This window comes from Pinus tabuliformis, chromosome Q (assembly GCF_031772625.1).
Source record: "Pinus tabuliformis cultivar Carrire ecotype Pingquan chromosome Q, CPIR1, whole genome shotgun sequence".
NCBI lineage: Eukaryota > Viridiplantae > Streptophyta > Pinopsida > Pinales > Pinaceae > Pinus > Pinus tabuliformis.
In genome coordinates this window covers 326380368-326398067 of record NC_142296.1, presented here as the reverse complement: position 1 = coordinate 326398067, position 17700 = coordinate 326380368, and the positions used below count along the sequence as shown (strand labels likewise).

The window sequence follows — 17700 nt, the reverse complement described above, 5'->3', positions numbered from 1 at the left end:
CGGCATAAGTACTCTTGTTTAGAAATGTGATGGCTTTGTTTGAGAATACCACTATTGAACAAGCATTTCTTTGTGCCCTAGATTTTGAAATAAGAATTGATATCTAATATTGTTCCCTTCAATATCATAGCTTTGAACTGCATCCCACATCAACCCCAACCTCTCCATCCTTAGCTCTAGCACTTAGTGCATTTTCCTCCCCCTCTCATGTTGGTTGTTTGTCTTCATATTATAATACACACACCCATTCCACTACTGAGTGTAGAGATCTCCAACGCCAATACATTGCTAAAATCATATTTACTGATAAGTAGACTGGTCCTGCTATAGAATTTCTTGACGCTCCTCCACAAAATGCTATGCCAGAGATCATTTCACCATTCAACCCGACTTTTGCAGATCCCTCACTACTTCTCATGGCTAGGGATCCATCCTAGCCCATTAATGACCTCCTCTTTTTGCATAATTTTTAGGTCAAAGATCAATTGACTACCCTCCTTCTTGATAATAGAAGCCAAAAGAACCTCATATTCCCATGATCTCATCACATTCCTACAGATACCCACTACCCCATAACCATTCTCTTTTCATCTAGATTGGATCCAGAAAGACTATCCTCATGTTGGTTCATAAGTATTAGGTTATTATTTTCACATTGGTGTTTTCCATGACATCAACCATTGTGATGTATCTCTGGATTGTTTCAACTTATTATTAGACATTTCCTAACAGCATGAACTCCAAGACTTGTATGGTATTGGGTGCAATATTGAATTCATTTGCCATTTTTCTGATTCCTCTTATATTTGGGAATGATATTGCCTTTCAGGCAGCTTAGACAAATGTTTGTCCTTATGCATTATCCTCCCTATTAAATCTGAAAATAGTACACAGTCCTCTCCAACGCACCCCACACTAGGGTCTTGTTGTCTCACACTTCCCCTCTTCCCCATCTCTCCATTTCCACCTTCATATATTCACACCCTCATCAGCTTACGAAACTAGCATGTTCCCCTAATGGACTCTCTAATCATCACCCTGCATCACTTCCTGGGTCTCCTCTCTCTTCACTTCATTTGACCCTTATTATTCCACCTGTTCCAGCAGTGGCATCCATGTGTTCAACACATCACTAAAAATTAACAAAATACCTCCCAACAAACCTCAACATCAATTATCTAGCTAGACGTATTTCATTTCTATTGGTTTGAGTACACCTCTAAGCTTGTTGGGGAGGCTAGAAAAATATAAAGTCAGTAGGTGCAGACTTTGCTAAATGTTTCAAAAGGATTTCATTTTTTCAATTCAATTCAGCCAACACCCAAATTGTTGCACAAGTGGTTTTATTATACAACACTCTACACCATATCTCTAGAATCAGCTTCAAGAATTTTCCATCCATTGCACTATTCCACTGTCTCTTCACCACATGTCCAGCAATTCTACAGTGAAGATGCCAAGCTGGCCAAAGTTTGTCACCCTTGCACTATTATGCTTGCCCACATTTTCTTCTACAATGGTCCTTTTGCTCAACCCCACTCAATTTTTATGGATGCATAGGCTTGTGCACAGGTATTAGGGTACACCATAGTATTATTTTTTTCTACTTTATCCATTTTTTGAATATTGTTGTTCCAAAACCGCAATGCTTTCGAGTTAAATTTGGAGGATCTAATGTGTTGCAGATGTTCATCCCAGCAGGTAGACTTCTCCATAACAACTTCTCTTCATGACACCATGAGCATTGGTTCCTAAGCTTATTGGATAACTTAAATAAATAAATGCACCTCAATTGAGTTATGCGCATATTTATTTTGGTTATGTTTGGCTTAGTCCAAATGGACCTTTTTATAAATATTATATAAGGAACTTTCCTAAGGTATGAAAGTAGGCTATCTATTCCATTTCCTATTATTTTTCGGCTTGTCTCTTGTTTTGTTACATTTTCTACATGAGGTTTCATTATTCCACATAAACAAGAGATAAGTGAAACATCATTATTCAAACTTGCAGTGAGGTTTCATTATTCCACATCAATAAGAGATTAGTGAAACATCATCACTCAAAGTTGGAGTGAGTCTAATGAATATCAGAAAATATCAAAGGGTTTTATCTATGATATTTTCCTTGTAATTTTCATTATATTTTTAATGCACATTTTGTAGTTTGAAAGTGATTGCTTGTAAAGTTCTCTGAAGGTCTTGTTGTAGATCAAGGATTTTTTTATTTTCTCTTGTTTGATTGTTGGACTGCCAATTCCAAGGAAACTATAAACATGTGCCCTTTGGAAAGATATTACCAAATACTTGTCTTGGTGTTAATTGAGTGATTACTTGAATTGGTGTATCTCTCTTGAGGACAACACAACACAACTAGACACTTTGCCATATATGTTGTTGGGAAACAAAATTTATGTGGATGGGGGAAACAATAGTGGTAATTATTGGAAATTAACATATCCTATCATCCTGATTAGGCACTATTGAAAATATTTACTACTTGCAATGCATTTGGGTTCTTATTATAAATACGAAGTTTACTTATCTAATATCATTGCAATTGTGGTACAAGTTTTTGAGCTGAAAGAAATAACATGGTGTAAATAAGAAGGTATCCCCTATTTTGAAACATCAACTAAATAGGATTACCTCATTGATGCAACATTTTTATCCATAGCCAACTCTGCATTTAAGAATCAACCTAAACATGAACTGCAAGTTATCGTGACAATTTCCTTCTATAACTTGAATCAATGTCTTCTTTCAGTTCTATATCTATAAGCTATCATGACAATTTCCTTATATAACTTGAATTAGTGTCCTCTTATAGTTATATATCTGGTAGATGTTCTACTCGATGAGTTTAGCTACATGCTTGAATACAATTTTCATTAGGTTTTGTGCTTGGTTGGAATTACTTTTGTTTTGCAGCTATTTTTTAGGCCTTCCTGGGGCTCTTCTGAAATCAGAGCCTCAGACAACTTTTGTGGATGTTAATGTCAGTGCAGGGATATTTTCTTTTATATTGATGAACAATTTTATAGGCATCTTCTCATTCCCAGTAGGAATTTTTTGGGCATTCACAAGTTGGTAAATTGTTTCTTAGTGAATAACACCACCAAAATCATGACAAGTGATCCAAGGTATCTCGGGATTTCCTTAAGAGTTTGGTTTCTCGTTCTATCCTAGTTTTTTTCTTGGACATTCAGTTTTACATGGTAAATACCAACTACTAACATTAACATAAAGAACTAAGATTTATCTCTTCGTCTTCGTTTTTAAAAACTAAAATTTATAGTTGTAGCGAGTCATGCCCAATTTTTGAGGCCTTCATGCACCATTAGAAAAACAAATTGTGTTTCTAACTCCTGACACCCTTAGATCTTAGATCTTGTAGCACAAGGTTCAATTTCCTAGATGACTTTCACACTATAATCTTGGCTAGAGCTTTCCAACTGATGTATTGGGCACCTTTAGTTAGAGTTTCAAATGAGTTTCAGCCTTGCCATAGTGTGCACTCCCATTAGAGTTCCAAATGAGTTTCAGGCTGACCTTCCCGATACAACGTCCTGCTTTTGTCAAGTTCATGGTTGACGATTTATGCAATGCTATATGTTTCATTGTTGTAAATTTGTTTGTACTCATCTCTTTTTAGTAGTATGACTTAGTTTAAATGTTGAAATATACAATAGTTAGAGTTTTTTTTATAAGATTTAAATCTGAAACTGAATCATGATTAAATTTCACACCAATCAACTTATTTACACTTGTGTAAGTTTCACATATTATTTATAATATTTTTTAACTTTATATATTCTCTATATACATCCTTGGCTTATATACATATGTACATTTAAAACCAATTTTAGATGAGTTGTCCATAGTCAAATTTCCCCTGCATCTTTTAAATTATAGATTACTGGAAAAGTGAGTTTATCGATTATGCCATTATGTGTCAAAGTTTTTTTTTTTTTAAATCAATGCCTGTATATGCAATTACAAGGATTGTGGTAACTTAGATAATTCTTTAAAGGGTGCTAGCTTAATGGAAGAGCACCTACCTTATAAGCAGGAAATTGGTGGTTCAATTCCACTACATCCTAACATGAATTAATCAATATTATTGCGGTTTATTTTTAATTAAATACTTTTTTTATATTGATTTATTTCAATGGCGAGATTTTTCTATATTCATTGTTCTATAGTCTCTAAAGAGATAAAAATGATATTGTATTGTATTTAAATATAATTTTTTATTGTCTCTAGAGAGACAATAGCTAGGATTAAAGACAAAATTTCTCCATAAAGACAATATGTCTTTAATCCCAATTACTGCCTTTCAAATGACAAAAATGAACAAGGGGGCTTTTAAGACAATATTTAAGAGAATTTTTTGGTAAATTGTCTTAAATTGAGACGGAAAAGAAGTTGTGTATTGTCTTAAGTATCGTTGGATGCCTCAAATACGTTTTATATTGATTTCTTTCAATCGTGAGATTTTTCTATATTCATTGTTTTATAGCCTCTAAAGAGATAAAAATGATATTGTATTGTCTTTAAATATAATTTTTTATTGTCTATAGAGAGACAAGAGTTAGCATTAAAAACAAAATCTCTCTATAAAAACAATATGTCTTTAATCCCAATTATTGTCTTTCAAATGACAAAAATGAACAAGGGGGCTTTTAAGACAATATTTAAGACAATTTTTTTGGTAAATTGTCTTAAATTGAGACAAAAAAGAAGTTGTGTATTGTCTTAAATATTGTTGGGTGCCTCAAATACTTTTTATATTGATTTCTTTCAATGGTGAGATTTTTCTATATTCATTCTTCTATAGTCTCTAAAGAGAAAAAAATGATATTGCATTGTCTTTAAATGTAGTTTTTTATTGTCTCGAGAGAGACAATAGCTAGGATTAAAGACAAAATTTCTCTATAAAGACAATATGTCTTTAATCCCAATTACTGCATTTCAAATGACAAAAATGAACAAGGGGGCTTTTAAGACAATATTTAAGACAATTTTTTGGTAAATTGTCTTAAATTGAGACAAAAAAGAAGTTGTGTATTGTTTTAAGTATTGTTGGATGCCTCAAATACTTTTTATATTGATTTCTTTCAATGGTGAGATTTTTCTGTATTCATTGTTCTATAGTCTCTAAAGAGATAAAAATGATATTGTATTGTCTTTAAATATAATGTTTTATTGTCTATAGAGAGACAATAGCTAGGATTAAAAACAAAATCTCTCTATAAAAAGAATATGTCTTTAATCCCAATTATTGTCTTTCAAATGACAAAAATGAACAAGGGGGCTTTTAAGACAATATTTAAGACAATTTTTTGGTAAATTGTCTTAAATTGAGACAAAAAAGAAGTTGTCTATTGTCTTAAATATTGTTGGGTGCCTCAAATACTTTTTATTTTGATTTCTTTCAATGGTGATATTTTTCTATATTCATTGTTCTATATTCTCTAAGGAGATAAAAATGATATTGTATTGTCTTTAAATATAGTTTTTTGTTGTCTCTAGAGAGACAATAGCTAGGATTAAAGACAAAATCTCTCTATAAAGACAATATGTCTTTAATCCCAATTATTGTCTTTCAAATGACAAAAATGAACAAGTGGGCTTTTAGGACAATATTTAAGACAACTTTTTGGTAAATTGTCTCAAATTGAGACAAAAAAAATTGTGTATTGTCTTAAATATTGTTGGATCCCTCAAATACTTTTTATATTGATTTCTTTCAATGGTGAGATTTTTCTATATTCATTGTTCTATAGTCTCTAAAGAGATAAAAATGATATTGTATTGTCTTTAAATATAATTTTTTATTGTCAATGAAAACAAAATCTCTCTATAAAAACAATATGTCTTTAATCCCAATTATTGCCTTTCAAATGACAAAAATGAAGGGGCTTTTAAGACAATATTTAAGTGTTGTCTTAAATATTGTTAGATGCCTCAAATTATTGTATTAAAATAATGATTGTGTTATATATTCTCTTTACACAAACAATTTTTTAAAACAATAATTTGAAACACCTAACAATATTTAAAACAAAACAATACACAACTTTCTTTTGTCTCAATTTTACCACAATTTACCCAAAAAAAATATTTCCAATATTATATTACAAATCCCCTCCGTAATGGTATTGAACGTCATCCGACTCTGTAATCCACGATTTCAGTCGAACGCATACGGCATTTTTTTGCCAGACAAGTGGGCGCACAATTCACAGAATATCAATATCACTGTGTGGGATAATAGTGACGCAACTAAAGAAATCGCGAGGCATGAGGAAAATCAGGAAGCGCAAGGGCAATAAATAGTTTGCATGGCCCACGGTTCATTGGCATTAGCTCTGATACTGCGCTACTTTTGTAGTGCAATATTCTTTAATGGGTCAGCACGCCATTGGCTACTACGTGCTTTATATTTATGCTTAAATTCTCTTGAGTTCTACTTTAGACTACTGTACTGGATATTTACGTTTGGTTTGCGTTCCATGTATGTGTGTTTGTTAGAGGAAAGCCTGTGATTTTGTTGCAGAGATGAGCAAATACAAACCTTTCATGGTAGCTTTTGGTATCCAGGTTGGATGTGCTCTCTTGAATATAATTTCAAAAGCTGCCCTTAGCAATGGCATGAGCCACTTTGTTTTCGTGGTTTACAGGCATCTAATCACTATAGTTTTCTTAAGCCCTATCGCTTATTTTCTCGAAAGGTAATTTCAAAATCTTGCAGTGCTTGACAAATCTAGTATTTTCAAGAAAGTTTAAGTTTGATCACATCATCGTCGGCATAGAATTGCAGATTGATCTTTCCCGTTTATTATCATATTGCAGGAATGGGCGGCCATCTCTAACGTTTTACATCTTCTGTAGGATTTTCATTCTTGCTTTATGTGGGTATGTTGAAGGTTATTTTGTAATGGAATTGGTTTCTATGAACAAGTTGGGTGATTATAAATTTTGGATATATTTTAGAATTTAATCCGCTGAAATGAAGCTAAACAATTGATTACAAAATATTCAACGAGTTAATTAAGTTCACCTAGATTTTAACACATTAATTACCTAGTTCACCTAGATTTTAACATATTGCAGGATAACAATCAGCCAAAACTTGTACCATGCGGGGATTAATTATACATCTGCAACATTGGGGACCGCGTTGATCAATGGGCTACCCGCGATAAACTTCATAATGGCCGTCATGTCCAGGTATGGTCAGTGTTTTTTAATTTTTCCAGGCAGCATTTATACTTGTATATAATAACATGGCGATTTAATTTTGCATTTCTGTGGAATGAGTTCAGATTGGAGAAATTTAGCGTTAAAAGTTTGCCAGGTCAAGCCAAAGTGTTTGGCACGGCAGTTTGCATAGGCGGAGCGGTGATTGTGAGCCTGTACAAGGGTCCTGTTATACCAATACCTTGGTCTCCTCGCGGCCATCTCCAAAAAGCTAATATCATTTCAGGCGACACAGCTGATATCAAGGAGTGGACCAAGGGTTGTCTACCTATAGTGATTGCTTCTGTAGCCTGGTCTGCATGGCTTGTTCAGCATGTTTCCAAACTCTAACCTCTGATTCGATTAGGGCACAACTATCTTTTGAAGTTATATTGGAAGATTCGATTAGGTTACCATGTTTATTTTTGCAGTTATCTTGGAAGATGTTGGATTTACTGTGGACGTATAAATAGTGCTTGACTTATTTCTATGGTAGATTGAGGAATATTTTGCATTTTGATAATCATGAGTCAAGCTAATTTTGGTATATCTAAATACCAGAATTTAGTATAGTTATTTGAAGTATTCAAATTATTATAATTATATTAATTTATTTTCAAATTAGTTTTTAATTTAAATTTAAATTAGTGATATAATGCTTTTATTTTTATTTATCATATAAAAAAATTATTTTTACTATTAAAATTGAAATTTAAAGTCATAACCTTATTGAAAACAACACATATTATTATCATTAACAATTATACACCATCAAAATATACTTAAAATCTTCCAAAATAATTTCAAAACTCCATCCAAAAAAATACAAATTCTTACACTACTCCATCATCAAAAGTTAAAATCTTAAATTGGCAGTTTCGACATTCTTTTATAGCAAATACATCTATGTATAATATATTTATTTGTCATAGTGAGAAAAAAAAAAAAAAAAATTATTAAAATATTTCTTGGTAAAATAAAGTGAGAATTTAATATCTCTCGGATGTCAATTTCAATGGACGATAAAAGCTTAACTTAAAATATGAAATATTTGAAGTATCACTAATTATTAATTGTTCCCATTTTACTAAAATCTTCGCATATATTCTCGATAACTTTTCACTGAATTTCAAATATTTAATAATTGATCGGATAAAGATTTCTTATTCCAATTTTAATATTTTATATTCAGAAGACTGTCGTTTCCTATTTGGTTTGCAGAATATCATTGTAAAGCTATACCCAGCTCCACTGTCAATGACAACCCTAACGTGCTTTTTAGGCACGCTGCAATCAGCTGTGGTAGCTTTCGCTTTTGAAGGAAATGCTGCATGGTGGACCCTCGCCTGGGACAACCAACTGTTGAGCATCGTCTATGGAGTATGCCTATACATTTTATTCCTATTCATTAATTATTATTCAAAATGAATTTAATTTCCATTTTGGCTGGCCATCTTAAATTTTGAAATATAAACTAAATCAATGGTTTGACTTGTATATCTTTCATGTTTATGAAATTTTCAAGCTAAACAATCAGATCTAACATTTTTATAACATGCAGGGAGTCATAATTTCAGACGCTGCGTACTACATGCTGATATGGTGCAGGAGCCAAAAAGGGCCAGTGTTTCTAGACATGTTCACTCCTGTGTCGCTAATAACGGTCTCCATCTTCTCCGAACACCTTCATTTGGGAATGTGAGCGTTTGCACCAATATCTTATTTAACAAATTTACAAAATTTATAAAACATTAACCATATGTATTAAACTAGTAACGATTCCTGCAGTGCCGTCGGAGGAATTTTGCTTGTGACAGGTCTTTATACAATTCTTTGGGCCATGAGAAAGGACGTGTAGGCAGATATGAGTAAGACAACGCAACTTAAAAGCTCCAAAAAAATCAGTGCAGGAATTGAAGATGGAGACCAGAGGCATTGACAGTCTGACATAATACAAGCCAAACCATAATATCGTGGAAAATAGGTTAGTATAATGGCTGAGATTACCATGGCAGGCTCCAAGGAAAATTTTAAGGATGGAAAATTTTTTTGAAGTTTAAAACATTGGCGAATCTCACTAATCCCTAATATGCAAATTATAAATGTTTATTGATATATTTGTAAAATTAATCAAATTTATAATTATTTTATATATAGTCTCTCTATAATGTTGGCGATTTTTAAGGTAAAATAATTTTATATTCTAAAATTTGGTCGAATCGTCTTTTATAAAATTGGAAATTGGCGAATCTTTTGTTTGGAAAAATTAGCCTACTGGGCGAACATTAGCCCCTAAAATTTTCCCCATTGGCAGCTTACTGTTACTATTTAGTGGAAATTGAGACTTAGCGGAGGCTCATCACTATTTCTCGGTTCCTGAAACCTTAAGGAAAGTGACATAAATAACATTGTTTGTAAATCTGTTCACAATGATTAATTATCACCATAGCCATACTTCTGTTGTCAAATAGTATTACAGTTCAAGTAAATCTCATGAAAGCATTTGCAGAATACAAAATTCTTACTGGGGAGTCCATTGGTGTGGTGGCCTTAGGTATGGTTTAGTGGTAGTGGTGCATATATGAGAATACAATCTGCCTAGTGTCATAGGTGTTTGAAGGCAGCTTGTAATATTGAATTTCGCTGATATTGTATATGGTTCATTTTCCTGATCAATTTTTTTTTTAAAGATGTAGTTTTATTAGCGTAGATTTTCACAGTTAGTGATGATATTGTTAATAATATTTGGGATTGAAGTCTATGAATTAATTTAAAATTCTAGTGAACATTCTACTCCGAATGAACATTCCACCCATACTGAACAAAGAAAGTTTTTCTTCCTTCTTTTTAAAAAAGAAGTAGTTTAGTGAGATGTATTTTTATGATATTGCAATGTTTGATTATTTAAAATTTGTATTTGAATGCAAATTTAATATTTCTGAAAATTTTAGACATTTTAAATGTAAATCTTCGTTCTAGAAAATTAACTTAATAATTTATTTTTTTAAATCGCTTAATTACCTCATTAAAATTAAAAAATTAATGCTTAAAAAATATAGATTTAATGATGAAATAATGTGTAAAATAAAATAAAATAAAATAATATAAATATTTTATTTATCTAATTTTAGATATTAGTATTTTATCTTTCTTATAGTTTCATTTCTTTAAAAGGTACTTGTTTCATATTTTAGCAAAACATTTAGGAGTGGTCTTAATGATGAAAGATTGGTCAGAGTACGACACGGAGAAAACCTCCAACTATGGCTGCTAAGAACACTACATCGTTTACATAACATTGAAACAACAAAGCAGCTTCAACTGCATTACAACTGTGGCTGTGCATACCTCTTTAATCCATGATTATCTCAATTTATACAAAATTTATGTCGGTAATTGTCTCTTCAGGCTGGAAGAGTTATGGCGGTGTTTCCCTTTCGAAAGATGAGTCGAAAAGTTATGAGTGTTTCCCTTTCCCTTTAGAAAAGTTATGAGTCGAGAAATGATTTGAAAAATTATGAGTGGGAAAATGATTTCGAGATACATGCCACATGAATGTTGAACTAGAGAAACTCTCTTCGTTGATGTTAAACATAGTTACATGTAAAATCTACATTATTTTAGAGTGCAATTCTTTAATGTAAATATGAAGGTTTATGTGAGAATCCATAAGCGGAAAAGTAGAGAAAACGACATTAGGAATTATGTGGAGTTTAAGATTATTTCGTGCAAAATTTTAAAAATCTAAAGAACTTATGCTACTATGAGAATAATTTTGAGTGGTGCACCACATTTGGATGAAGTGTCAATCAAGTCCTCTTTATTAGTCCCTGCCTCGGACCATTAGCGATCGCTCGCTCCTTGAGAGCATTAGTTTATAGTTTCATCGATTTTTTTTCAGTGTTTTTGCATTTTAACATAAGTTTACGGGAGCCAATTTCATTCAACAAAATTTTAAGCAAAGTTTTTGTTTCAGAAAACAATTGACCTCTTATTACAGCCTTCGATGCAAAAACACCTCGATGCAGGAAGGTTGGCCCAACGTTGTTTTAACCAAAGTCCGGTTGTGGCAAAGTCTTTTATCATGCAGATCTTTTTCCATATCCAAATAGTTTTATAGTGCAAAGTTTCTTCTATATCCAAAACGTTTTTAGAAGGGCATACATCCAAAGTTACTGCAGCGAATGTCCTTCCACATGTCCTTTTCCACATGTCTTCCAAGGACCTTTCCACATGTCCTTTTGCATGCATGCAACATTAGTATTGTTAAATGACACCATCCTTAGCCGGTGCATACCCGAGAGAGCAGTGCGCTGATTTTCACCTTTCAAGACATTGTTGCTCGAACTTTGGCTTTGACAGCCAGCAAAGGAGACATTGTTGCTGCAACTTGAGGCTTTGAGAGCCAACAAAGGAGAGGTGCAACCACTGGCCTCGAGTTTCTCCATCAATTTCATGAAGTTTACTGTAAACTTATTAAATCTCGCTTCCTTATTTCCTACAGTCTGTGTAGCTTTCTCGTTTTCAGGTCTAGTTTCCCTTCTTGCATGCCGGTCATTCTCATTGGGCTTGCATTCTGTGTTGCCTTCTTGTTTTCAGGTTTGGCTTCCCTTTTTGCATGCAAGCCTTTCTCACTCTACTTGCAGTTGGTATTTTTAATTAACTTGAACATCAAGCGCCTCAATCTTGAGATGCTTACTCCACGCATAGTTACCTGCAACTAAAGCTTTCAACTAACTGGGTAAGATCTTAAATCAACTTCTAAGGGGAAGTTGTTATGTCTAAAATGTTTCACCTACTGCAAAATCACTAATTTATTATTTGTAAAGAAAAAATAGCAAACCACAAAGAAGCCAAACAGTTGATGGCCATTGTCACATTCTATTTACTGAGGGGATGGTACAAGTGGCGTAATTGTGAGGCATGTTCTCTAGCCTCAACGATATTTCTTTATTTATTTTTATGTTTTTTAGTTTTCAGAAACAAGGTGGGTTCTGTATTTCTGCATGTTATATTTTTATACTTTATGGGCCTAAAGGAAAAAGTTTTCAATTATTCAATGAAAGTCTAGTAAATTAACTGTCATGCTCTGTATTATTTATTTATTTTTCTAAGTTGATTTCCTGCCAATTGAGTAGACCCAGTATATAATCGTTGGGTTTAAAGCTTTTAATTAGCCATACCATCTATTGGTTTTCTTTCCAAAGCCACAGTTATGTAGTCATTTTGGATAAACTGATAAAACAAAATGAGTGAAATACCATTTTTCACAGAATGAATGGCACCGACTCCCTCGCGATGGCAATGCTCCTTTCCAAACCATTTCTGTATAAGTAGAAAGAACTACATTTTTAATATGCGCGATTAATCTCACTAAATAATCATATTGAGAATAAACAGACATAGGTAAATTAATTCTATAGGGAGTATAAGAAAAATAATTTACTAATGGAGAAATTGAATTTGGTCACTAGCAGTGAAAACTGAAGAGCGTCGAGAGGTGAGTATCGACAGAGAGATGGATTTCACCACCAAATACATTGGTAACTCTATTTCACTGTTATCACAAATGAAGAAAAGTAAATTAAGCGCGAATGTCCTTCCAAGATCCTTTCCACATGTCTTCCAAGGACTTTTCCACATGTCCTTTTGGGTGTCGATATATCTGATCTTTTTTACGGCCACTAGATAGTCGCATTTGAGTTTCCCGGCATAGATCGTTCCAAACGCGCCATTTCCCAATCTTTCTTCTTTGGAGAAGCCCTTTGTGGCCTTCTCCAACTCCTTGTATGCAAAAATTGGGATTCTGAAGGATCCACCGTTGGCCGAGAGGAGTTTCTTTCCGCTTCTCCTCCTTTCATTTGCCAGAGCCTTCTTCTTGAAGAAACAGTATAGCAGGACTATCACCAACACCAATGTCGCCCCTGCAATTAACCCTAGCTCCGTGGAACGGTAAAAAAAATGAGACTTGCATGCAAGAGGCTAACAAATATAATTAAGATCGAAGCTATGTACTGGATATTTTCCTTACCTCCAAGGTAATCAAGCTCAAAATCGAGAGACTCCAAGTAGTCACGTAGTCACGTGGCATCCTCCATGTCTTGCATGGTTGTTTTGGGGAACTGAATAGTAAGGCGTGTGGCCTTCATGTGGGGTCCACATTACTTTTGTCACTTACAATCTCTGCATGGCTTACAGGTGCCTCACTGTGAATCCAAGGGCGGTTACCCCAGGCTTATTGAATGAAATTCAAGCCAAGAAGGCAGCATTAACATAAGACACTGCATTCCTTGCAATCCCAAATGATACCAGGATCCTTGTCAACAATGACGCTGATCTTCAAGTAGGCACTGCTGATTCAAACCCACCAGCACCTCTCTGCCTCTAAAGCATGCCGCTCTCCACTTCACTTTGAAACGAGACCCCTCGTGCACGCCTGAAACACGAAACTTACTCACCCACCAACAACCCTAGTTTCACATCACTGCCTAGCGGGATCAAGGGTTCAATGGAGAAACCCAGGTTCTAGCTAGGTGTGGTCTGCTTCCTGGTCTATTGGTTGTCATCTTTCATCTGCTAGTTGTCTGCCCAACACCCAAGCAATCGTGGTTAAGCTTATACTCCTAATTTTGCATGGCAAAAATGCAGTCAGAGGAAATCTCTATGGCTAAAATACAGCCTGAGCACCTCTAGAAATCAGGAAAAAAACCAAATCAATATGCAAATGGTTTCGTAGTTTGATTCTGTTATACGAATTAAAGCCAAATGCCACATACAAATGCGAGGTCTGGGAATATGCAAATGGTTTGACAGTTTGATTCAATCATGGGAATTAGAGTCGATTGCCACTTACAAATGCGAGCTCTTGAGGATGCCACCCGGTTTCTAGTTAGAACAACTTGTAAAAATTACATGGAAAATAGAAAATAGTGAATGGCAGTGCCAACACATGTCACAAATTCCATGCAAATGTCATTTACATTTGCCTTTTTTTATTCTATTATCATGCATGTTGAAATATGGTTTTGATTGAGTCGTCCGTAGGAGTTAATTGGTGGGCCAATAAACTATTGTAAATCTCTGTCTAATTGCAGTTCTTGTTCAACGAGAAAAATTCATCCAACTCAGTGAAACCTCCATTTCCAGTGCCTTTAACTCCTACTCCAAAATCATGTTTAAAGGATTGTTCGTTATTCAAACGAGATCTCGTAAACTCAGACACCAAACATCGATAATAAGATGGCTAATGGATATCTAAGGCTTTTATACCCAAATTGGACTCTGTAATTTTCATCAGATGACTATTTCTGATCCAAGAAATAAAGTTTTGGGAGCTACATTTGTTATATAGCGATCGGTATGTCGTTGATCGCATATTAACTCTGTTGACTGGCTTTTTATATCACCCATTTAACCAAAGTTTCTTTGTGGCTGAGCATCGCAGCTATGGATGATAACGTTTAACCAAAGTTTCCTAGCTATTTGATTGGGAAAGAAGAATGGACCTCTTATCGCAACTTAGTTTTAGATTACCTGATTAGCGCATTAATTTTACCCCATTAACCTAAGTTCCATCTTTAAACTCATTAAATTTTAGAAGATCATATCCTATGCTTTAGCTCGAGCTTTAAAGTCATTACATAAATTTCTGAAGATCATATCCTATATTTTACTTTAGGGCCAGCTTGCGTTTTTAGCTTTAAAGTGATTAAACTTTTGAAGATCATATCCTATGTTTTAGTTAGAGCTTTAAACTCATTATATAAATTTTTGAAGATTATTATCCTATGTTTAATTTTTAGGTCAACTATGTTTTTACATGCAACCGATATCATTTGGCAGGTATGTCGTCCGCAACGCAGTGACCTGTTTATATAACAAGCAGTGTATCCGTAAATCGTTTCATATAATCTAATAATGCAACCAACTCACAAGCTATTGCCCATAAAAATTTACAAAAAACTTAAGCATCTTCAAATCATGGCATAATTCCCGAGTCTACAACCACCGTGGCATCAAAGTGAGCACTTCGACACCTCAGAGAGCCTGCACCCAGACTAATTTCACAAATGAACTTAAAACATATGTGGGCTTCTAGATATGGCTCTGTTGAAGCCAGAACTTGTAGCCATCAATTCCTCCTCTGCTTGGTGATGCATTTGGTCAAACCATGCAGTAATTATAGGCCTCAGAGATGTCCTCAGAGAGTGCTCCAGAACGCATCTCTGGTACTTCCACTTGAAACCCCAATACTTGCATCTACCATGTAGTAATTATAGGCTTCAGAGATGTCCTCAGAGAGTGCTCCAGAACGCATCTCTGGCACTTGCACTTGAAACCCCAGTACTTGCACCTGCCTTGGCCCTGTAGGAAGGGAAGGAGGCATGAATAAACATGGTGCTTTCTACAAAGACATTGTTGCTACAACTTGAGGCTTTGAGAGCCAGCAAAGGAGAGGTGAAACGATTGGCCTCGAGTTTCTCCATCAATTTCATGAAGTTTACTGTAAACTTATTAAATCTCGCTTCCTTATTTCCTACAGTCTGTGTAGCTTTCTCATTTTCAGGTCTACTTTCCCTTCTTGCATGCCGGTCTTTCTCACTGGGCTTACATTCTATGTTGCTTTCTTGTTTTCAGGTCTGGCTTCCCTTTTTGCATGCAAGCCTTTCTCACTCTACTTGCAGTTGGTATTTTTAATTAACTTGAACATCAAGAGAGTTGTGTTTTTATAAACTCTAGGAAATGATTTTCATGTTCAAGAGGCCTTTAGCAATCTAGCTCCATCAGCGTATACTTGCTTATTCTCGAGCGTTTGTATTGTTGTTGTGGCAGACCTTGGCAGGGACTACCGCCACGACAGTGGCTCCCTTGTTAGAATTTGGGATGCGGAGAGAGCGAGATTTCTAATTTTAAGATTTCAAACTCTATGATTAGTATAATGCGTCCAATCATGTTGTCATAAAAGGTTCTCCCTCCAAATATTTTATTTTATATATAAAAGTCCCAAGTTCCCATTCAATGTACTGGGTACTCGTACAACCTTACTATAAAATTAAAAAAAGATGGAGTCACTAGCATCACATTAAAGTTGAGAAATACAATGACAACGAGGAACCAAGTTGGAAGGCACCAATGGAGAAATGGATGGCATCAAGACCATAAAAGCTAGGCGTTCCAAATCCCCATGCAATTTGAGCGAGTGTTGAGGCGTCCATCTCTGATAGTTACCAGGGTTCGCTTTTAAATAATGAGAAGTGTGACTTAATATTTAATATACATTTGGAATCCAAGAAAATGAATTTTGCATGAATCATAAAACAACATGTCCATTGATAGGTATCGATGACAGAATAAAAATATAGCTCAACTACAGTTTGCATGTTTATTGAATTGTCGAGGATGTCGCAGTCTCTGTTAGAAAGAGGTCAAATAGAAACAACTCACACTAGAAAACCTCCAATGCAACTAGTGTTTTTATAGCTACGAGCATTATTAGCTTAACTTACTAGTTAGAAAGCAAGATACCTCATACCTTGAAATGTGCAAGCTTTTGCATTACATCATTTATTGTCAACTATCTAATATATGTCTGCTGAAAATACGAGTTAGCTGGAAGAATCTGAAAACCCAATTGCTATATAGTGAAACAAGATACCATAATTCATGCTGAAACAAGACCAGAAATCACAAACAAATTATTCACTTTGAAGAATATTGCACTTGTCTCCAAAGAAAGTTTGGCAACATGTCATATTTCCTAATAAGTCATTTCATGCTTCAAATAAAGTTCTTTCCTTAATAAATTTTAGACATGCCTACATAACTAAGTGTCCACTAATGAAAAGATACAAAATTTAGTCACCAACAACTTCACTAGAAAGATAACCAATAACACAGTGGCAACCTTCCAATTTACCTCAAATGGAGTTGGGAATCAGTGTTCACCAACTACCCAAATATGCAACAATCAGTGATCAAAATTGATTGCATGAAATAATACGCAGAGAGCAACTTGCCCTGAATAACGTATCTGGTTAACCGCTAAGATTATCATTTAGCCACGTCTCCAAATTCAAGAACTCCCCTTTTGGTGCAAGAGAAGCAAGATCAATTGCAAAGGACAATGGACTCAGATCCAATACCATAGTGAAGACCTATACATAAAGGTATTTTTATCATAATTACAAGAAGCTATACAAATAAGGAATGAATTACAAGAAGCTATACACTTCAGAAGATATATCCCTTCTTGAAAAAAAACACTTCAAGGGAGAGTCGTCCCTGCCCAAAAAAATGTTGGATATGAAGTTCTCAAAGTAAGCAGAAAAAAATTCATGTGTTATTGAACTAGCTCACAAAAAGATAGATCAACAACTTAAAAAAATTTCTTTTCGAGGGGGAAACCTCCTTTACATTACATAAATGAACAATTGTTGGATGATACAAATGACAAGAC

General features: G+C 34.4%; 1 protein-coding gene across 1 annotated transcript; it reads left to right on the top strand.

Moving 5' to 3' along the window:
• The first annotated feature begins 6157 nt into the window (after positions 1 to 6157).
• LOC149219496 (WAT1-related protein At5g64700-like) lies at positions 6158 to 9102 on the top strand. The gene is made up of 8 exons (XM_089386836.1): positions 6158 to 6330; positions 6539 to 6736; positions 6858 to 6920; positions 7119 to 7235; positions 7331 to 7580; positions 8466 to 8624; positions 8806 to 8942; positions 9033 to 9102. Exons 1-8 carry the CDS (start codon positions 6158 to 6160, stop codon positions 9100 to 9102), a joined length of 1167 nt encoding a protein of 388 aa, XP_089242962.1.
• Positions 9103 to 17700: the final 8598 nt, after the last annotated feature.